Raw genomic sequence first — 24,131 nt, 5'->3', positions numbered from 1 at the left:
CGATATGTGCCCCTTTAGTGATTCGGCAGACATCAAGCCGATAATTAAGTTCCTCCCACACTCGGCGCAGCATGTCCCCATCAATGAGTTCGAAAGCATCGTTGATGCAAGCTCGCAGTTCTGGCACGTTTCTTGGTAGAGGAGGTTTAAACACTGAATCTTTCACATAATCCCACAGAAAGAAATCGCATGGGGTTAAGTCGGGAGAGCGTGGAGGCCATGACATGAATTGCTGATCATGATCTCCACCATGACCGATCCATCGGTTTTCCAATCTCCTGTTTAAGAAATGCCGAACATCATGATGGAAGTGCGGTGGATCACCATCCTGTTGAAAGATGAAGTCGGCGCTGTCGGTCTCCAGTTGTGGCATGAGCCAATTTTCCAGCATGTCCAGATACACGTGTTCTGTAATGTTTTTTTCGCAGAAGAAAAAGGGGCCATAAACTTTAAACCGTGAGATTGCACAAAACACGTTAACTTTTGGTGAATTGCGAATTTGCTGCACGAATTCGTGAGGATTCTCTACTGCCCAGATTTGCACATTGTGTCTGTTCACTTCACCATTAATAAAAAATGTTGCTTCATCACTGAAAACAAGTTTTGCACTGAACGCATCCTCTTCCATGAGCTGTTGCAACCGCGGTGAAAATTCAAAGCGTTTGACTTTGTCATCCGATGTCAGGGCTTGTAGCAATTGTAAACGGTAAGGCTTCTGATTTAGCCTTTTCCGTAAGATTTTCAAAACCGTCGGCTGTGGTACATTTAGCTCCCTGCTTGCTTTATTCGTCGACTTCCGCGGGCTACGCATGAAACTTGCCCGCACGCGTTCAACCGTTTCTTTGCTCACTGCAGGCCGACCCGTTGATTTCCCCTTACAGAGGCATCCAGAAGCTTTAAACTGCGCATACCATCGCCGAATGGAGTTAGCAGTTGGTGGATCTTTGTTGAACTTCGTCCTGAAGTGTCGTTGCACTGTTATGACTGACTGATGTGAGTGCATTTCAAGCACGACATACGCTTTCTCGGCTCCTGTCGCCATTTTGTCTCACTGCGCTCTCGAGCAGAAACCTGAAGTGCGGCTTCAGCCGAACAAAACTTTATGAGTTTTTCTACGTAGCTGTAGTGTGTCGTGACCATATGTCAATGAATGGAGCTACAGTGAATTTATGAAATCGCTTCAATCATTTGTAATAGCCCTGTACATACTACACACTATGATGCTTAATTGTAAATATTGATTCTATGTAGTATGCCTCTGTAGCATTAAATATTGGTGTATTTTTGATCTGGCACAGTAAATGTAAATTTCTCAAAGTCAGCTGATGATGATCGAGTTGGGTGCTTTTTTTCCTTTCTTTTAAGACCTTGTAAATATTCATGATGCAGGATTTAGTTGTTTGCTACAAATGGCTAGGAGCAATTAACAATGCTGCAATTAGCAATACTTTCACTAATGTGCATTAAATTCAAACTTAGAGTGATCAGATTGTCAGAATAATCATGCAGGAAATTTAGAAACAAGACATCTACTGCATGAATGGCATGCTTACAAATAATACAGGGAGTCCCAGGAGTAATGGTCAATATTTAGGGACATGACAGGAATGATAATTTGAAGCCAAAATGTTTAGTAAACATGGGCTCTAAAATGCAAAATGTCATAGTAGCGAAGATGAACAGGTGCTCTTAACTCTTAAGGTATGCACTTTGGAACCGATGTTTACTGTACATTTTTTCTTCGTTTTGGTCCATACTACTACCTCTCAAAATATGGAAATAACACAGTTTGCAGTAGAAGAGGCTTATTTCACAGCATCTAAGATGATCAATTTGTCAGAGCTCTTAAGATAAGCATTTTACCGCCCATGTTTACTAGACCCTTTTGTTGTAAATGATCTTCAGGGTGTATACGTGGACAAGGAAGGAAAAAATCCCGAATTTTTCCCGGTTAAAAATACACTTTCTCCCGGGTGAATACACACTTTTTCCGTGTTAAGTGACAGTATATTTTCTTTGCAAAACTTATCGATCCTTTGAATGGTTATGGGTTTATACACGGGCGTTGAATTTCCCGGCCGGAAAATATCTTTGATGTGCAGCAACATGTACGCTACGTATTTTCGTATTACGAAAGTATACATTGAAATTCCACCAGACACATGTTACTTTCCGAATCACTGAAATCGAGATTGCGATGCGCTTTTGTAAGCCAGTTATTGCTCATGTCACGTGATCTCGCCAGCCGATGACAGCGGATATTCAGAGCATAGGACACATGATGTAGCCAGCAAACAGCAACGTCACTGTTAAGTAGCACGAACACACAAACAGGGAAAGTTAATAGTTTAAATTAACATACATAGTGCTGCCATGTATGGAAGTGAAACATGGACGATAAATAGTTTGGACAAGAAGAGAATAGAAGCTTTTGAAATGTGGTGCTACAGAAGAATGCTGAAGATTAGATGGGTAGATCACATAACTAATGAGGAAGTATTGAATAGGATTGGGGAGAAGAGAAGTTTGTGGCACAACTTGACCAGAAGAAGGGATCGGTTGGTAGGACATGTTCTGAGGCATCAAGGGATCACCAATTTAGTATTGGAGGGCAGCGTGGAGGGTAAAAATCGTAGAGGGAGACCAAGAGATGAATACACTAAGCAGATTCAGAAGGATGTAGGTTGCAGTAGGTACTGGGAGATGAAAAAGCTTGCACAGGATAGAGTAGCATGGAGAGCTGCATCAAACCAGTCTCAGGACTGAAGACCACAACAACAACAGTGCTGCTACAAGAAAAGCAAAGCGTTCACATATAATACTGGTCTCTGAGGTTAATAGGCTACAACAGAAGCTAAGCTTTAACATATAATGTTGATCTTTTTTGCGCGTGTTATACTGTAAGATAATCACACGAATGTGCCAGTAAAATTTTGAATAATGACATAAATGTCTTATCTTCAGGGTTCGAAATTCTTTTAAATGGCTCGTCGTCAAGAGCTGATTTTTAAATGAGTCAAACTCTCTGTGATTTAATAAATTCATGGTACACTCTCGCACATAGTTCAACTTACGTAAAAGGATATTTACTTTGAAAGTAACGCTTTTCAAACCACTATTCGCAATATTTTCCCGCGACCTGTTAGAAATAGGTTCGTTTCAGCAGTTGCCAAAGAGTGCAGATAACAGGCGACACCGCGCTTGCGCAGTTACCATGGCATAGTAAGCCCGTATGTACGTACGTGTAAAACACTGAAAGATCATACATCATGTCATAAAAGAAACAAGACATCAGAGGATACTCCAAGAGCATCACAATTTCGTGAACCATACTAAAATGTGCACATTCAAAACGCATACGTAAAGTGCACATTCGTGTATCCAGATTCCCAGTGAAGTAGACCTCAACCTTGCATTAAGCTTTTCAGTGTGATTTTCGGGATATAAATTTTCTTGGAGCATCAGTACTATATTACATAGTGTTTGGTTCTTTATTATGGCATAATGCCATACGTGCTAGAAGATGAAAATGTGCACTTGAAATGCTGCGAACAGTTGAAACTATCCAGTACTGTGGAATTAAACATTTCGTTTCATATACATTGACTGTCTCTGCCGAAAAGGTTAATAAAAGTCAAATTTCTTTAGCAAACAGACAAAAACAACATCATTGTTCTGCAACGCGATTAATGCTTGACTGTCAGAAAGCTGGAAATAAAATAAAATCTGAAACTAATAACATATTTTGGCCTTCCGTAATTAGTGAATGTGTGTTCATTCATTTGATAGTGCCTGGCCACAGATATCCGTTTTGTTTTCATTTGACGTGAGAGTAAATGAAGGAGAAACAGCAAAATCACTAAATGTGAACATGGGTCACGTGGAGACTACCCACTAAACTCAGACTGCCCTGCGCATCGTCCCCGGATCTAAGATAATTGCTAACCGGTTCGATACTACTAAAAAAAAATCGAATTTTCAAAAATATGTTCATCTTGTAGCGCACATCTTCCTGTAAAGTCTGAAACATAAAACATGTGTGTTAGAGGAAATGTAAGACATGTTGTTTGGTCTTAAGTGTGCCAAAGTGCAGTGCCACGCCTCTTTAGACAGCATTATTCTATCGCACGTCACTGTATTTCGTCCGTGGAATTTAAACGTGTATATTTAGTAATGAATGCCATCAAACTATATTCAGGACAGTGGGAATTGAAATGTCCTGTCGTGCCTCTCCTGCCCCCATTCGGCCGGTCTGACAGCCTGGCCCTCTTTCTTTTTTCTTTAAAAAAGAAACACCACCTCGCGATTAATAGCGGATGGGATTATTCGTAGTCGGGAGAACAAGAACTCTTCAGAAAATATGCACTATTCATTGCCTATTAGCTAATAACTTGCTGTTTTGTGTGACAAAATTAAATATAGGTTACCTAAAACCAATAAAGACAAGAGACAATCAAGAAAGTACAAATTACTTCAATCCTTAGCTCCTAGCCTTTTTTTTTTCTCTAATCTTGCTACAGCTTTACATGGCATGGTTTCCTATTACTTCATCAAAGTTCGTCAAACGATTTTTGCTACATGAAAAATCAAAATGTCGTTATCTAATACTGAAAAAGCTGTTAACACAAATATGCCCCAAGACTGGTGTGGTTTCTGGATCTGGTTATGTATATTTTGTCACTGTCTGGCTAGATAAAACAAAATAGACCTTTCTAATATTGCAGCAATTTTGTAACACACACTAAATAAACGAGACTTTTTTGGCACAAATGGCCATTTTTATAACAAAACAGAATATAATTCATGAATTATCAGTATCAAATGCCTATTAGGCCTACTACAAGCAAAAAGCGTAATGTTAGGAAATAGTTTCACATTTCATTCACACGCACCAGTTTCTCAAGAATGAGATCAAAAAGTAGTATTGTGAAATTGTTATATAAATTTGGAATCGTCTTATTCTTCATAATTTCTATAATGTCCCAATTTATTCTCCTTCCCCATTCTAAAAAACAAACTTGTCATCACAAATTTTGTAGCTATTCCTGTCCTGGTCAAAATTTTTTCGCCGATTAACTTCACTAAGCCTGCTAGAATCACAGGTTTAGTTATCCCGCGATTATTCACTCTCTCTCTCTCTCTCTCTCTCTCTCTCTTTTTGTTTTTTTTTTTTTTGTTTTAGGGCGCACGACTTCAATGGTCATTAGCGCCCAGACTACGTTAGGAATGCACCGCGAGGCACAAGTTTAAAACAGCAACTAAAAAGTGAAAACACGATAAAAGACAGACTGACAGGCATAGGATTAAAAAAACGGCATAATCAAATTCCTTAGAGAGGTTTGTCAAGTTGATAAAACGAATAACGCGAGCAGCTGCTCGTGGGTCATCCGCTAAAATGGCGTCTAGAGTACATGGCAGACCAAGATCAAGACGCAGTGTGTTAAAATCCGGACAGGACGTTAAAATGTGGCGGACCGTCAGCAATTGCCCACATGGGCAGAACGGCGCCGGCGCAGCCGTCAACTGATGGCGATGGCTGAACCGGCAGTGTCCAATTCGTAACCAGGCAAAACGACCTCCTCTCGCCGAGAAGGGCGTGAGGAGAACGGCCAAGCCGCGGGAAGAGGTTTCAAGGCCCGAAGCTTGTTGTCCGTAAGTGCAGCCCAATCGGCATGCCACAGCGATAAAATGCGCCGACAAATGACCCTGCTACAATCTGATGAAGGGACACAACAAGAAGCTGTCCGAGGCTGGAGGACCGCAGCCTTGGCTGCGGCATCTGCAGCTTCGTTCCCAGGGATACCGACATGGCCAGGAACCCACATAAAGCTAACCGGAGAACCGTCGTCCACCAGCTGCTGAAGAGAGCGTTGGATCCGGTGCACAAAAGGGTGAACCGAATACGGATCACTGAGGCTCTGGAGTGCGCTCAGGGAATCTGAGCAGATGACATAAGCAGAATGTCGGTGGCGGCAGATGTAAAGAACAGCCTGGTAGAGGGCAAAGAGCTCAGCCGTGAAGACCGAACAATGGCCATGGAGCCGGTATTTGAAACTTTGTGCCCCGACAATAAAAGAACGCCCGACCCCGTCATTGGTCTTAGAGCCATCTGTATAAATGAAGGTCATAGTAATGAACTTCGAATGAAGTTCGACAAAACGGGAGTGTTATACCGAACAGGGGGTAACCTCCTTTGGGAGCGAGCTGAGGTCAAGGTGAACGCGAACCTGAGCCTGGAGCCAAGGTGGCGTGTGGCTCTCGCCCACTCGAAAGGTTGCAGGGAGTGAAAAATCAAGGTGTTGAAGGAGGCGACGAAAGCGAACTCCAGGGGGTAGCAGGGCAGAGACATACAACCGGTATTGACGGTCGAGAGAGTCGTCAAAAAAGGAACGATAAGACGGGTGGTCGGGCATTGACAGTAGCCGGCAGGCATACCGACAAAGCAGTATATCGCGCCAGTAGGTGAGTGGCAGTTCACCAGCTTCAGCATGAAGACTCTGGACGGGACTAGTATAAAACGCTCCGATCGCAAGACGTAAAACCCCGATGTTGTATGGAGTTGAGGCGGCGTAAGATGGATGGCCGTGCAGAGGAGTATACGAAGCTCCCATAATCCAGCTTGGAGCGGACGATCGACCGATATAGGCGAAGTAGGACGGTTCGATCCGCTCCCCACGACATACCACTGAGAACACGGAGGACATTTAGAGAACGGGTACAACGCGATTGTTCACTGGTTAGGCGTTGTTACGTATTCGTACAACACGTTTTCCGTGTTACTTCCAGAATAGAAGTGGCTGCTAGCCGGGGGCTGTACAACTGGTCCTTACTAGTGTAGCGATCTGCCAAAATTTTTTTTGTCAAAATTTCATTTTCTTGGATACACCGAGAAGACAATATGTAATCTTTCTCACCTGTTATTCCTATTAGTCGTTTATTGCCATTCTGGTAGTCTGAATATAAGGATTTCGCTAGTAATTATAACAACGCTGATCATTTGCAAACCCAATTAACCACATGATCAGACGGCAATTGGCATTCATCCGTTTGTCTTTACTCCGCTCAGCTCATATAGCCCCGTCCCCTTTTGTCTGGGGAAAGTTTATTTCTAGATGCGATGAGGATGTGTTCAAAAACAAACAGGGATGCATTTTAGAATCATATGAATAATCGATAGACCAACATGCGCTGGATACTAAGCACTTTGTGAAACAAGCTTTTTTCCCCTCAAGAATATGAATTTGGTGCCCCCTTTTCCCGGTAGCATCTAGCTGCTTGCTGCGACTGCTTGCACAGTCAACAACCACATTCCTGTAGCCAGAAGCGGGACAATCTACTGCTCAAATGCGACTATGAGTCTGCTCGCAACTGCTAAAACGAATCTCATGTAAACAGTTGTGATTTCACGCTCATCGGAGGCAACTTGTTGTTATGAAGCGTTGTATAGTCTTCCTAAAGCCTTTGACACATTTTGCTGTTGGCACACGCTTACATGAGCACTGTGTGGTGTTGTTGTTTAAGGCACATTTCCTTTGCAATTTAAGTTATTTTCATTTTTTCTCTCTTTTATGTTTTATTGTTGAAGAGTTATTCTGGAGTAGCGGGATACAGTAATATCCTTTGTCGGAGTACTGGTTCTTACCTGTGAATGTTACAAAAATTAAACTGAAAGCTAAAGAAAGGAAAAATTCCTGTAATTCTAAAAAATTCCCGAGTTTTTCCTGGATCTCCCAGGTCGTATACACCCTGATCTTTCCTGTCGTATCCCTGAATATTGACCATTCCTCCTGGGGACACCCTACATGGTGAGTACATATTTAGAAATAAAGGTGGCAACTCCTCCTGGCCTCTACCTGTGCTAACCCACTGTAACCACATCATCAACCTAAAAGTTTCTCCTTCCTTTGTTCTGTCACCCTGTCCCAATCCACCCCTGTCATCTTCATTGTGCACCACACTTCACTGGCTCCTATACCCATATGTAGCCCCCACCTACCTTGAATTTTCATCTGCCGAAGTTCACATTCAGCTTTGATGCTAATTAAGGCTGGATATATTTCAATGACAGTCACATCACATTTCAGGTTTTTTTCCAATATACAAGTTGCATAAAGTATATTGGTTCCTTATTTATGTAGAAAGCCATTTGATAAGAAATGTCCATGTTACACATTACTATTCTCATTGTAACGAGCACTGCATCACTGACTTTTAAATATACTTAGCATAAAAGGTCACAGATTCAACTGTTTTATACCCAACATTATTTATGGCACATGTAAGTAACAAATGGGAGTAAGATTACAAAATGAAAATTCCGAAGACCACCTTTTCCTCAAAGAGCCCATTTACATTGTGGTTGCATTTCAAAATTGTGCAATAGAATTGTGTTACTTCAAAAGAAACAGGAATTCCTCAAATGTATTAAGGCAGCCACTTATAGGATGGAAACAGAATGCAAATATGAAAGTGTGGAAAATCAGGAAGAATAACATGTAGCCGTCCTTAACCATTGCAGATGTTAAAAATGCATATATTCTTCCCCAGAGCACCGTGCAGTCAAACCTATACAGTGCTATTTGTTCCGAGTGTGCGATAGTAACTTTGCTTAAAGCCATAATCATAGTTATTATTAAGATGATGTTACTGTGGCAACTTACAGCATTTGGCTCCTTAAATTATGCAAACTGTTATGCACTCTAGGACAAGCTGTTACAACAATTCCCCATGGAACAGGTGTGCTCACTGTAGCAGTTCTGAGCCTATGTGGTGGTTGGGGGGTATGAGTATGAAATTGGCAATCGTGTAAGACGCAGCTGATGTATCACAAGCCTCCACTGTGCTGGCCCCTTTGATTGGTTGACTGGTTTGTGTGGGTTGAAGGGACCAGACTACAAAGGCCATCGGTCCCTTTTACATGACCATGAAAACCCACAAGGAATAAAAACAAGCAACGGAGATAACAAGGGATGACACAGAACAAGAAAGACACAGACAAAGACCAGAAAAATAGGGAATGAAAAGCACACAGAGTTGTACAGTGGTTGGCCGACCATGGAAACAAAAAGAAAAGCCAACCACCTAGAGAGACACTAGAAACCCCAATCTAAAACCGTAGGCCAAAGGCTAGACTCAACACAAAAAAGACACAAACCCTCAGATCAAGCGATAAAAGCCCCCCAGCGTGAATAAAACTCAAAACTAAGCCTGCCATGGCAGTGTCATACTTTAAAAGTGCAGGGAGCATATCAGGCAGTGTGAACATCTGCCTGAGTGCAGTTAAAAGCAGAGAGTCCAACAAAATTTGGACCACTGTCAATGCTGAACCACAGCGACACAGAGGTGGGCCCTCGTGGCGCAATAAATAACTGCGTCAGCCAGGTGTGGCTAATGCGTAGACGGCAGAGTACAACTGAGTTCTTGATAGGAGCCCGCAAGGAGGAGCACCACACACCAGTAGTCTCCTTGACGACCTGAAGTTTGATGGGTGAAGGCAGGGTGCGCCATTCAGCACCCCAGGTACCAAGGATATTCTGCCACATAACTGACTGGAGATCACTATCCGAAAGGCCAATCTACATGTCCGGTGCACCGACAGCCTGTTTAGCCAGTCTGTCAACCCGTTCATTACCCGGGATGCCGACATGACCAGGGGTCCACAAAAAAACCACGGAGCGGCCGCAACGGGCAAGAGTATGGAGGGACTCCTGGATAATCACCAGACAAGAGTGAGAAAAACACCGGTCGACACACTTAAACTGCTCAGGTAGTCACTACAGATGATGGACTCAGTTGGGCAGGAGCGGACATCCACAGAGTGTCGTTCAGAGCGATCCCCAAGAGTAAAAGCATAACCAACTCGATCAGCAACCATCAAACCGTAGGTATAGACTACGGCAGAGCTGGCAAACGTGACAAGGATGGAAAAAAGCGGCAGTGGGGGGCCTCAGGAGGGACTGAGTCTCTCGAACTTTGCGCCAAATCTAGCTGAAAGCATGGACGGGGCACACACCATGGGGGTATACGGACATGGGTCTGGAAAGGAGGTGCGAGAAGGAAAAACTTAACCCCTGAGAGTAGAGACTGGACGCGAATCGCAATCTGACACCCTGACCGGGGCTGCCGTTCCGGACGATGGATGACTGAGTTGGGGAACAGGAGACGGTAATTGGGATGTCTGGGCAAGCTACAAAAATGTGCAGTGTAAGCAGCCAGCAGTCGTTGGCACCGGATCCACAAGAAGACTGGTGACAGGGCTCTTGCAGAAATCTCCAGTGGCGAGTCGGATCCTGCAGTGAAGGATGGGGTCAAGCAACCACAACACCGAAGGCGATGCCGAACCATAAGCCAAGCTCCCATAATCGAAATGGGACTGAATCAACTTGTGCTGCAGTCAGAAAGGGGTCTACTGATCGGCACCCCAGCTGGTGTGACTCAAGCAACATAGAGCGTTAAGATGGCGCCAGCAAGTTTAAGCTGCTGAATATGAGGGAGTCAAGTCAACCGGGTATCAAAAAGCAAGCCCAAAAACTGATGCGTCTCCATCACAGCAAGAGGTTGGCCATCAAGATAAAGCCGTGGATCAGGGTGAACAGTGTGATACCAGCAGAAATGTGTGATGCAAGTCTTGGGGGCCAAGAACTGGAAGCCGTGCATGACGGCCCAAGACTGTGCCCTGCGGATAGCGCCCTATAGTTGCCATTCAGCAACCGCAATGCCATTGGAGCTATAGTACAGACAAAAGTCATCAGCATACAAAAAAGCAGATACGGACGTTCCCACGGCTGCAGCTAGCCCATTGATAGCAACTAAAAAGATGGAGACACTCAAGACCTTGTGGGACCCCATTCTCCTGGACTCAGGAGGAACCACGTGAGAGACCAATTTGCACGCGGAAGAATGAAGCGAAAGAAAATTTTGAATAAAAATCAGGAGCGGGCCCTTAAGACCCCACCCATGAAGCGTGATGAGGATGTGATGTCGCCATATTGTATCGTATGCCATCCGCATGTCAAAAAAGAAGGCAACCAGATGCTGACAGCCATCAAATGCCGTACAGATAGAAGACTCCAGGCAGACCAGATTACTGGTGGCAGAGTGGCCCTTACGGAACCCACCCCGCGACAGAAGGCCCCGAGACTCAAGTAGCCAACTCAAACTCCGGCTCACCATGCATTCGTGCAACTTGCACAGAATGTTGATGAGGCTAATGGGGCAGTAGCTGTCCACCTCCAGTGGGTTCTTGCCAGGCTTCAGCACTGGTATGATAATGCTTTCCCGCCACTGAGACGGGAAGTCACCCTCAACCCTGATCCGGTTGAAAAGGTCTAAGAGGTGTTGCTGGCAATCCACAGAGATGTGTTTGAGCATCCGATAGTGGATGTGATCTGGCCCATTAGCCGTATCAGAGCAAGCGGCTAGGGCAATTTGGAATTCCCGCACAATGAAGGGAGCATTGTACAATTTGGGTGGCGTGTATGGAATGAAAGGCTCCGACGTTCCAACCGCTCTCTCAGGGAGCAGAAGGCCAGCGGATAATTCATGGAAGTGGAACTCAGAGCGTAAGCTCTGCTAAGAGTTCTGCAATCATGTCTGATTCAGTATAAACTGCTCCATTCAGGGAAAGCCCAGGTACACTGACGGGGGTCTGATATCCATAGGGTCACCTAATCTTGGTCCAAACCTGTGATGGAGATGTACGTACGCCAATGGTGGAGACATACCTTCCCCAGCACTCCAGTTTCCGTTGGCGAATAAGGCGACAGGCTCGGGCACAGAGCCACTTAAAGGGAATATGACATTGGAGGGCCCGCCTGCAATCTTGAATCACCTCAGCGATCTCCGGTGACCACCAAGGCACAGTCCTCCGCTGAGGAAACCCGGAAGAGAGGGGATTGCGGATTCTGCCACAGAGACGATGCTGGTGGTTATCGTGTGAACCACAACATCAATGGTGTCTTGAGAAAGAGGCGCAATAGAGGCAAATGAGTCCCTGTCAGCCTTATTCAAAGCCCACCTTGGGAGGCACACAGGAGGGTGCTGCTGCGGCAGTGACAGAAACATCGGAAAGTGGCCACTACCACACAAGTTGTCGTGCACACTCCAATGGACGGATGGTAGAAGGCCAGGGCTGCAGATTGAAATGTTGATGGCTGAGTACGTGCCATGTGCCACAATGAAATGTGTGGCGGCACCATCATTTAAGAGAGAAAGGTTGAACTGCACTAACACGTGCTCAACGACAGTGCCTCGGTCCATTGCCACCAATCCACTTCACAAGTGGTTATCGGCATTAAATTCGCCCAGTAACAGAAAAGGTGGTGGCAGTTGGGCCACCAGCGCAGCCATTACATGCTGCAGGATATCACCATCTGGTGGAAGATAAACACTGCAGAAAGTAACAGCCTGCGGTGTCCACACCCTAACAGCAACAGCCTCTAAAGGTGTTTGAAGAGGGACACGCTCACTGTAAAGAGAGTGAAGAACGTAAATGCAGACTCCACCAGATACCCTCTCATTAGCTGCCAGATTCTTATAATAACCCTGATAGCCATGGAGGGCAGGGGTTTGCAATGCCGGAAACCAAGTTTCCTGGAGAGCAATACAGAAGAAAAGGTGGAGTCTGAGAAGTTGTCAGAGCTCAGCAAGGTGGTGGAAAAAACCACAGCAATTCCACTGGAGGATGACACTGTCCACGGCCGAAAAAGGTGTGAAGGCACCGAAGAGGCAGATTAAGCCGCTAGGTCATCAACCGCCACCCAAGGAGAGGCTGAATTGAGAATAAGTGTATCTGAGGTAGGGGCGAGACTGGGGTCATCGGGGGACGCCAAAATCTGCAAATCGTCATCAGACTCAGAGCTGGTAGGAACAGTGGGCACAGAGGCAACCTGAACCTCGCCCGTCTTACTCAGCCTATTCTTCTTCACCTCCTCCCTCGGCTCCTTAGGAGCAACCTGGGAGGGAGACTGACTCAGAAGGAGTTTCAGGGACAGACTAAGAGTGGGCTTGAACCACTGACTGATGTCAGCTGTTGCACTGGAGGAAGCCTTAGAAGGCAGACTACCAAGGGACCCTTTCCACGCGAGAGAAGCCGGAGGAGGCTGGCGTACCTCCGGCATGAGGGGGGGGGTGTCTGATATCCCCGTCGGTTTGGGGGGGTTGATCTCCCAAAGGAGGTACCTTGGGAGCACCAGAAGAAACAGTGTCCCCCATCACAGACAGGGAGGAAGAGCCAGGGTGACCCCGAGGACCCACTGGAGGCTTAACAACCACAGAGACAGCCGTCGCCACCAGGGGCAACGAAGTCGCAGTCACAGCATACGATGTAGTCATCTGCACTGGATGTAGGCGTTCATATTTCCTCTTCGCATCCTGATAGGTGAGCCTGTCCAGAGTTTTTATTTCCATGATCTGTCGCTCCTTATAGAGAGCAGGGCAGTCAGGTGAGCAGGGGGAGTGGGGCTTCCCACAGTTCACACAAGTGGGAGGAGGCACACACAGAGCGCCCGAGTGCAGAGGACAACCACAATCCCTGCATGTAGTGCTGAAAGTACAACGAGATGGCGTGTGACCGAGCTTCCAACACTTGAAGCACCGCATAGGAGGAGATACGTATGGTTTCACACATTTTAGACAACGCTACCACTTCCCCAAACCCATCTTCAAGGTGGTCTATGAAAAACTAGGGCTTCGTTGCCTGAAAGGTCTCTGCATCAGTCCTGCAGCAAACTAGGTCCTGAGGCGAATACGGCTCACGAGAGCGAGTCGTCATACGATCCTCCCAAGGTGTGGCCAGGGAGAGGAATGATCGGGAATCATAGATCGCAGCATCAAAATAATTTTGGATGCGCTTAGAGATTGCTGGGCCTGAGTGCCCACCAGTGTGAGTTAATTTAACCCGTTTCATTGCGGGTCATCCGCCCTGATGCCACCCACTCTTATCAGGGGCTCTCTCCACAGGCGCCACCCAGTCGCAGCAAGGGCCACCTGGCGGGATGGCCATTGCTGGGAGTCCTGGTGCCCCAGCAAGAATGGGCACCTACTCCTTGGCATATGCGGGGAGGTCACAGCTCAGGCATCAGCAGTGCGATCCCTGTGTTGTCAAGGGGCTACCACAAAGAGGGTACTTGATAACCCCACCACGACGGACTGGCTACCGCACTGGATTTCGGGTGCCAAAATGGTCCAGAACTGTCAGAGGAGGGAAGGATGCTATGGTGCAGGAGACGAGAAGTAGGTAACCTAGAAGACTGAGGGGGCCAAGCCTGCCACACGACAATAAGCAGTATGCAAGATCTCAGTGCACAATTGACAAACAAGAAACACCACATAAGACGTCCTTCCCCAAACGGCACGCACTATCAACAGAAATTTAGAAAAGGTGGAAGTCAAACACGAGAGGGGGCCATCACAGAAAAGCCAAAACGTTGGAGACTAGACTCCTTTTAGTCGCCTCTTACGACAGGCAGGAATGCCGCGGGCCAATTCTAACCCCCGAACCGGGGGGGGGGGGGGGGGGGGGGGGGGGCGTCCTTTGATTGTTCACAGTAAGCGACGATGCTCCAAAATACACCTGTACATGTGGGCATCGAGGGGGAGAAACAATGATCGAGAGATGAAACAGCCTCAGAATAATATTACTGACATGCATTTTAAAAGTTAAGGTAGGTACTTAGGAGATCATCATCATTTAATTTGACAATATTCCAGAAGTCTGATTTTGAAGTTAAATTTTCTTATTGAGGAAAGTAAAGATACTAAAAATATCTTGTGGGGGTCTTTCATATAAAAATTCATAGATTTTGGATTAAATATGTCCTTTTTCCATTTAATTCTGATTCAAACACTGAAAAATATTGAAATGATTCTTACAATTTTAAGAAAGATAGTAAAATAAGAGAAGCTATAGAGGTACCTGTTTAGTCTGAAAGATTACTATATAGAAAGATATAATCTGGAGTGCTGGAAATGCAGTGTATAAAACATGCCAGTTTGGAAAGCTGTGAATACGTATTCTCTTGTCCACACCATCAGGCTATCAATTCGCTGCCTTCCACAAACTGGAGTTGTTATTGATATATTTCAAAATGTCATATGTGGCAACAATGATTTTTCTTGTGGATTCATTTTTCAAAGAATCTCCAAATTCGTTCAAAAATCCATTAGGTTTCTATTTCTTTTCAGGAGCCTGAGATGTGATAGAAATTGTAGAAACTTTCTTGCAACCTAATTCCTAGCTTCCTTTTATAACTTCATCTTGCTTGGCACTGCCAAGAATTTTTAAGCTAAACGTGGTGAGTTAATGCATTGTTGTTACTTCCCATTTATTGATTAAAAGTGGTTTTGTTCTCTTAGAAATGACATTTTACCTCTTCTTCCTAGAAAAGAGCAGTTCCAGCTTTCACAATACATAGAGATATACAGCATTGGTGTTTTGGAGGCTTAAAGATCACGGAAAGCATTTTTAAATGGTGTCAGAAAGTTTAATACATCTTCCAATATTTTTTGTCAACAGAGTTAAGCAAACTTTTTTTTTTTTTTTTTTTTTTTTGGGGGGGGGGGGGGGGGGGGGAATTACTAGAACTTCGAACCACTGAGTTAATTGACTCAAATATGTCTAGTTCGCTGCTCCATCATGTGTGTGTCCACATCTCCTTTCAATGACTTCTGCAGTAGGGCCTGAAGGCCAAGATCTTTTAAAAAAGTTGACACTTTGACAATAATTTATTAATTGCTGGACATCACACTGATCACTGGTATATCCTCTAATTGTGTGCTCCAGCACGGTATTGAAAATAGGCACTAAGCATGACACACACTTATATTAACGAAGTGTGACTACAATGTTTGGACCTCTGTTGCTGATGCACAGTGCTGAATAAATCTGACCAGCATAATATAATTATCAGTCCATGTTTAATACTTTTCCCAGTTTTTTTCAATATCACTCTCAAAATCTCTTGTGCATAGTACTCGATCCTCAAGTTTTCCTTTTTCATTGCTAATGTGAAGTACAGTCACTACAATTATTTTACAATATGAATTACTCCCTAAATCAACTGTTAGTGCCTCTCCTACAGCTCCACAAACATTCCTCCTCTCTCTAGAAACAGCTCAACACAGACAGTTGGCAGTTTCCTTTAAATTTCTCCAGGTGGTGGTTGGATGAGGTAGCAATTCTTCAGCACTCACTGCACTGTATTTGGTTCCCTTGTCAATGAGTAACTCTGACGTCACAAGAAAACAAGTTTCACATCCAACTTCGAAAGGTAAAGTGTTTTTGCTTGCAAGTTTCAAGAGGTGTCATGTCTTCCATCCTTACATATTATAAATTATCGTTTTGCATACCGAACACACACACACACACACACACACACACACACACACACACACACACACACACAGCCTAAAAATATATACCCAGGCATCTCAATATATAGGACTTTTCATGATAAATTAAAATGCTATTGCCCCCTTGGATTAATTTACGCAGCAGGACAGACTGGTAATTTGAGCTGGATAACTTTTTTTATACACCCCAATAAGAATATATATCACTTCATAGAAATATTATTTTAGTATTATCTCATTATTTATTTGTGTAAAAATTATTGTAAGTCTCCCTTAAATTTTTGAAATTTCTCCAATACGCAAACCAAATGGATTGCAATGTACATCACGAGATGAATAAGTCACAATTCAGCTTGCTCTGCAGTAAGATAAAAGATGTTTGAAAACAAAGTTGGTAAGGACAGGAAAGGATAGCATCATTCAATTCTGCACGAAGATCTTGTATGAGTGACTATTACTTGAACCTTAGTTAACACTGAGATCTGGCTGTTATCACACTAAAGTGCTACTCTCTTATCAAAATATAAAACGCTATCAACTGTAATACGGGAAATTGAAAGTGCCCGCCACTGAGTGCCCAAAGTTCTTCAAAATGTTTAGCACACACTGCAGTGAAGTGTACGCTGATATGAAACTTCCTGACAGATTAAAACTGTGTGGTGGACCGAGACTCGAATTCAGAACCATTTCCTTTGGCAGGTATGTGCTCTACCGGAACGTACGAGACGAGGTACTGGTGGAAAGGTCGCAAGTTCAAGTTTCTGTCTGGTGCAGTTTTTATCTGACAGGAAGTTTCACTTTTACAGTTCTTTAACATACCTTAGGCGAGGTAATCAGTCAAGTTTCTTGGCAAACAAGATAGGCAGGAATCCTACTGGTACTTTGAAAAAGAAAACATTGTTCCCCAGCTGCAAAAACATTAAGTAAAAAAAGCACGCATGATTTTATATACACATTTCTCAGACAAGACCTTTCATTTCTCCCCAGCCATTTCCAAATCATTCGAAGTTGATGAGCTGTAGTTGAGAGGCTAGAGCTAAAAAGAAAAATGTAAAAATTGTCAAGAAACCAGCAATTCCTGACCACAGACACTATCGCAAAAAGTGTGGCACTTGAACTTGCCTCAGAGCCTCCAGTCTCTCACAAGAAGTTATGTGGAACATTGCTGGAGAACAGTATTCAACCAGAATACATTATTATTGTTAATTAAATAAAATCAAAATAAGATAATGACGACTTGTGTAGTTTTGTATTTTGAGAATTTTGGATGTTCAGACAGTATAATTTGTCGTAAATTCAAATTTATTTTGACCTAATGATCAAGGTACACGAGTTGTGGCAACAAGCTTACACACACACACACACACACACACACACACACACAATTTTACGGTGACAAGTTATTTGACAAACAGATTGCAATGATACAACTTTTTAGATACCCCAATAAGTATACATAGCTGTTCATAGAAATATCATACCTAGATCTCCATGAATACCCAAATTTATCATATCCCAGGGGTGCCTGCAGATTTGCATAATTTTGGCCCCATCCAATTCTTGTTGCTGAGCCTTCTGGCATATCCTCTATAGTAGCTTCGTAATACCAGAGACCTGCGGTAACAGCTGTAACAGAACAAACATGCCCTCCAGACCAACACACACATTGCTATAAATGAACAGAACTACATATTTTACTTATTCTTTTGAGTGGCGAATATGCTCCACACTTTTAAGAGCTTTCTTCATATACACTTGAGCAAATAGAGAGACTGCAAATGACAGAGAATGAGCTGGATTCAGCTCACTAAACTGACAACTCAATGCTTCTATTACTCAGTGAATTGTCACTATTACTTGTAAATCATTTACAATCCACCAGAATTTTTCCATTACCATATTTAAATGCTTTATTTAAAATCAGTCAGGTGAATGCCCAAAAGCAGGGTAACAATGCCAACATCTTTGCTGAGGGAATTTCTCTTTCCAAATTAGCAAAAGAATTTGTAAAGCGAAATTTTTACTTTCAATTTCTTCTGCAACTTAAAAGTAACTAAAATGGTACATGCTACTACTAATTCTAAAAGGGCCACAAATTTCATAAGTTGATCCTTTCTCAGGACAAAAGAGTGCAAAGCTATGTCCCCTCAAATATGGGCAAGGCCAATAAAACATGGAGGCCAAATGGACTACACTCAGTAAAGCACTGTAGTATTCAAACCACACCTGACAGCAAAATACTCTCATTCAAAGGATATCAAGAATACATTTGTTGATAATTGCATTTTTTATCAAAGCAAAGATATTTGTATGCTGAAGCACCCAAGTAAGCTACAGCTGCAGTTTTTGTTTATTCACAGGTTTTGTCTTTGGTCTCACAAGCTTTGTGGAATGAATATTATCTGTGTATTTAACTGTGTTGACTAGTGTCAAGTAACTTCTTCTAAGCATTTGCGTATTTTCCAAGCATTTGTGTTGTATGAGCTTACTTTATAGTTTATTGATAACCACAAGCAGTATAGTGGCAGTATTAGATACAATCTAGCAACTGGTTGGGTTAGTGTGGTACAGACAAACATAAATTAAAGGTGAATAGGGACTGCACCTGTTGCGTACAGATGCAAGAGGAATTGGCCATTGTCCGGAAACAACTGTAAGCTGTGTTCACCAAGGCCAACAGGTTGCTACCTTGGGCAGCCTTGATAGTGGGACACCAGAGATAAATTGTTTGGGATCTCTGATGCCACAGCGCCTTCAGATTTGTTTGTTCTTACCAGTTGACACACACCTGTTGGTGAAGGACACACACCTATTGGTGAAGGACACACTGTGGCAGGGTTGTGAACCTCTGGGCAGAAGGTGAAAGAGGATACTGGTCACGCAGCTATCCCCTTGCACCTTAAAAACTGATCCAACATACTGCCCACTGATGAAAGTTTATCTAAGCCAGAACAGGATGCTTTGTAGGTTGGAACTGGGAGCAATCTTCCTGAAATGTCCTAATAAGTGAACAACATTAGGAAAGTGTCGAATCCCTTTACAGAATTAGGAGATAGGTTGGGAAGGACGATCAGTGTCCACTCTTCTTGCTGGGAGGTCACACCGAAGATGTGAAGGAGGCTTTGCTGGTAGCATCTGAGCACAACAGATGCACCAAGCCGCAAATCAAGGCTTCGTTGGCAGCAATGATGCCTGCCACCTCCTTTCAGAGCCTTTTTTTGATTCCTACAAGATGCTGGCCATTTGGTGAAGACAACTACCCTCACATTCAGGGTGAAAGCAGAGCTAGCATTTTGCAACATCATTCCCAGAACAGACTGCAGCACTCTGGTTTGGAGTCAAGTGGGAAGCTCAACCCAGAGACTCGTATGATTCTGTTACGATCATGCATACAGATTTCTTAGCCTCTGCTATCAACTGTGTAGTTAAAGGATCTCCTTCATAGGACAGGAGAGAAATGCTTCTACAGGCCTGATTCAGATACGTTCTGGTTGCAAACAAGAAAGAATACCAGCCTCATTAATTAACCCTTTCACTGCTACAGATGTGCTAGCCACAGGCTTTCTGAGTGTGATGTCACTGTGGCATAAGCTGACTACCTGCAACAGGACCTTTCCACCTGTGACTGGTTTCTGCCTGCTGTATTATCTGTATCGGTCTCTTTGCGTCGCGCTGAATATTTTGGTCGTAGTTTGCGAATCCAGTTAGTCTGTGCTCTTGGTGCATGCTAGCACAATAATTCATTCACAAATAAACTGCTTGTTGGAACACACTTCTGTTGCATCTGAATATATTTCAAATACATAAAATTAATTGTTCTCTGGCAAAGCTCAGGGACAGAAATTAACGTTTCCGAATGCAAAATCTTTCCTTTACATTGCAATAATTTGATCACATCATAACAAGATGAATCTGTAAAAATTTTTTATTAACTGACACTGTGAATGCTGTCTCTCTACTTCGTGAATGGAATAATGCTGCTGCATGTGAAGAATCAGGTCTAGCACACTATTTCATCTGGAGACACACTTCAAACTGAACCTTTAAGCTTCTGAATTCTTTTTACAACACGCAGAACATATTTTCAACCCTTCTATATGTCCCTAAACAACTTCTACAGACAAAAATCACAACATCCAAATATAATTTAAGTCCACTCTAAGCAGATGAAAATGTACAAATTTTGTGCCACTGGTGCAATGTGCACTATGTAATTACAATATGTACAAAACAGCAAGTCTGTTTCTTGCCAGAATACTTCTTCACTTGGAGAGAGACTGCAAAGTGATGAAACAATTTTTTTGAATCCTTTCTACAATGATCAGTAGGTATTTTCAATCCTTCCTTACAGCCTTAGGCAGGTTTCACAGCCAATAAATCAGAATAACCAAATATAATTGTTTCCATCATGTTGGAATAACTTCACCACATCACAAAATGATGAATAAGTGCAGTTTCTATTTAACTGGGGAATGAGTCCTGTGTATTTGGTATTTATTGATTTTTTTTTTCCAATGGTCTTGGTTTCAACTATGTATGTTGTTACATGTGGTCCACATTCATATTTCTCCCATCACACCACCTGATAGCAATCATTTTTAAATTGAAACTCAACTGCTCTTCATTTCAGTTACCTCTGCAGTTTTATCATGTTGTTCCTGTTATGAAAACAGTGGCAGATGTGGTTGTTCTGTGGTTGTGAAGCTACAGGAATAGGCCTGGGCTGGAAAGCCATTGCCAACATAGTTTATGTCTCTAATTCATATATGATCTTGTAACTCTTGCCACTATGTTGCCAGTTTTCTCCGAATTGTGGGACCAAATTTCTGTTGTAGCAACAATATATGCAGTGAATTCCAAAATGTACTCAGTCTGACAGTCACACACAACAAATGTCTAGTCCGTATCTACTTTGCCTGGATAGAATAAATTGTTTAAAAGATAATCAGACTTTTATCAATGAAAAGCTTCTGATGTGGACTAAACATGCTGCAAAATTCATACAAATTTCATCAATAAAATTCCAAATTTTGAATGAACTGTGACCTCCAGTATCTGCAAAGTTGTCACTGACGTGTAGCATTTTCAAAAGTAAAATAAAATGGTCTTGGGACAGTGTTTTGCTGACTGGAGTGTTAAATATATATCTATGGACCAACAATCCCTTATTTTCAACTTTTGAGCTTGAGCCATTAGAAGACAAATAGCAACAAAACAACAAAGTTCCTAAATCCAGTATCATTCCACCCTGACAGTCAAGAACACACAAATTCACAAGTATTTGCCTTGCTGTGTATATAAAACCAATTTGTTTCGTCTGCTATGAAATGAAACAGGTATTCCGATGGGAATATTGTAAAAAATTATAGAAAGCATGAGTCATTAACCGGTTGACATTTGTGCACTGAAGCTGACTCTTAAAACACATGCTTTGATTACTCGAAATCTGTTTCAAATCAAAAATTTCACTGAAGTATGCTCTTTTCTGAAGTATTTTGCAATCGCTGTCCATTTTTTCAGATTCTCAATATCTGCCAACTGCACCACTTGTAGAAACATAAAACTAGTTTGCTGTACCAGCCAATGTACAAGACAGGACTATTACTTGAGATTCGATTGAAGATTCATCAGTGCTACTGACATCAGAGATAAATCACATTCATTGACACTCCTGGAGAGTGACTATGGAACTGACTTGCTTCTTCAGTTTCTTATTGAAAATTTTGTCAATGTTGAAATCAAGTTCATTATTTAGGGCTACAGTTTTTATTTTATTGAGTTCCTGGTCATAGTCGTCTTGGGGCATGGGGATAGGAAAAAGACAGTGGATCATGTGGAATGATTGGTTGGTTGGATTGGAGAAGGGACCAAATTACACTGTCATCAGTCCCTCAGACCTTGGAATAACTAAAACCGATAAAACCTCACACTATAAGAGGGAACTACAATGGCCATAAAATTACAAACTATTGACAGAGAAGGGTGGAAAAAGAGAGGAGGGAAAGAAAGTGACTAATGACAGGGGCATGAAGGACAAAGCACAGGTAGACAAGATAGACATTCAAGATAAAACTGACCCCATAAAGAAAGGAGGGGGAAGGCAGAGGGCGGGGGTGAACCAACAAGCCCAGTCGAAGCCAGTACAATCGGGGCGAAGAAGGGGCAAGACAGCTTGCCATCCCCTCCAAACGCCGATAAGGTTGAAGGTCCCGCCCTTAAATAAATAAAAACCCCAATCACGAAGAAATCGTAAAACTAGATCAGCCAAATGAAAACAATGGAGCATCCACGTTGATCAAGGAGAGAAAGGGAGTCCTGGATAGCTATGACCAATGAGTGGCGAGGGAAGCACTGGCAGACAGCTTGGAAATTGCTCAAGGAGTCACTACAGATAGTGAAGGACAGTCCTGAGCAGAAGCGGACATGGTCCAGTGCATGCAAGATGGCTACCAATTCTGCAGTAAAAACACTACAGCCATCTGGCAAGGAACGAGGTTCAGTGTGTCTCACGTATGTGTTAGCATAACCAGTGTGACAAGCAGCCATGGAACCATCAGTATAAATCACTTTGGAATCCTGGAATGAATTGAGCAGACAGTAGAACTGGTGGCAAAGTAGAATTCGTGGCGAAAGGCCTCCGGAGGGACAGAGTCCTTTGAATTGATGGAGAGATCAAGATATAGCTGTGGCCGAGAGATGTACCATGGAGGGGTATGTGCGTGAGCGGAGGAAAGAGGCAGTAAAGGGAAGTGCTGGAGCTCAGGAAAGAGTGACTGAATGCAGGCAGCCATGGTAAGCCCACATTGTGGCTGCCTTCGAGGGAAGTTGATCTCCATGTCTGGATAAAGGAAGCCATAATTAGGGTGCTTGGGGGTGCAGCGAATGCAGAGCGTGTAAGATATCAGCTGTTGTTGGCTCAAAACTCGCAGCGGTGGAATCCCCGCCTCTGCGAGAAGGTAAATGATGGGGCTAGACCAGAAAACACCAGTCGCAAGTCGTACCCCACAATGGTGGATGGGGTCTAGTATCTGCAATGTCGAAGGTGACACAGAACCATAGACAGGACACCTGTAGTCTAAACGAGACTGGGCCAGTGCTTTGTGCAATCTCGGGAGAAACAGTGAAAACCACCTTGTGTCGATGACAAAAGGTCGTGGGATTCAAGGACCCAAAACAGCCGCCGACTCCCTCGGTAAGGGGGTGGCTTCCCAAGCTTCAACACTGGAATAACAATGCTTTCCTGCCACTGGGTAGGAAATACCCCCTCACTCCACAGACAGTTGAAAAGGGTCAGTATACAACAGTGGCCAGCCACCGTAAGTGTTGGAGCATTTGGTTATGTATCCGATCTGGTCCAGGAGCCATGTCGGGACAAAGGGCAAGGGCACTGGTGGATTCCCACTCACTAAATGGGGCATCATAAGGCTCCAAGCAACGAAAGACAAAGGCAGTCGTTCCGAGTCCTCTTTCAGGAGGAGGAACATGAGAGTATACTGAGTCGATGCAGAGACTTGGGCAAAGTGTTGAGCAAAATGCTCTGCGACATTTCTGGATGGGCAAAGACAACACCACGCACAGAAATTCCTACAACACTGGTGGGAGGACGAGGGCCAAAAATTTGCCCGAGTTCCACCCAGACTTGGGAAGACAGGCTGTGCAGTCTTATGGCAGCCATATATTGTTCCCAGCAAATCCGTTTCTGAAATTTGATTAGGTAACGGGCCCAGGCGCAGAATCGTTTAAAGACCAGAAGAAGGGCAGTAGAAGGGTGCCGCTTGAAG

General features: G+C 43.5%; 1 protein-coding gene across 2 annotated transcripts in view; it reads right to left on the bottom strand.

The window, feature by feature from the left end:
* Positions 1–24,131, bottom strand: part of LOC126470240 (set1/Ash2 histone methyltransferase complex subunit ASH2-like) — a 206,817-nt gene that overhangs the window by 45,583 nt on the left and 137,103 nt on the right. For both annotated transcript variants that reach the window (XM_050097943.1, XM_050097942.1), the window contains one exon: positions 17,832–17,976. In XM_050097943.1, coding sequence (XP_049953900.1) covers positions 17,832–17,976 — 145 coding nt within the window. The remainder of the gene's footprint in view (positions 1–17,831; positions 17,977–24,131) is intronic.

The sequence above is a fragment of the Schistocerca serialis genome, chromosome 3 (genome assembly GCF_023864345.2).
Source record: "Schistocerca serialis cubense isolate TAMUIC-IGC-003099 chromosome 3, iqSchSeri2.2, whole genome shotgun sequence".
Classification (NCBI taxonomy): domain Eukaryota; kingdom Metazoa; phylum Arthropoda; class Insecta; order Orthoptera; family Acrididae; genus Schistocerca; species Schistocerca serialis.
Note: the sequence above shows the minus strand (reverse complement) of the source record. Positions and strands in the feature narration are given on the sequence as shown.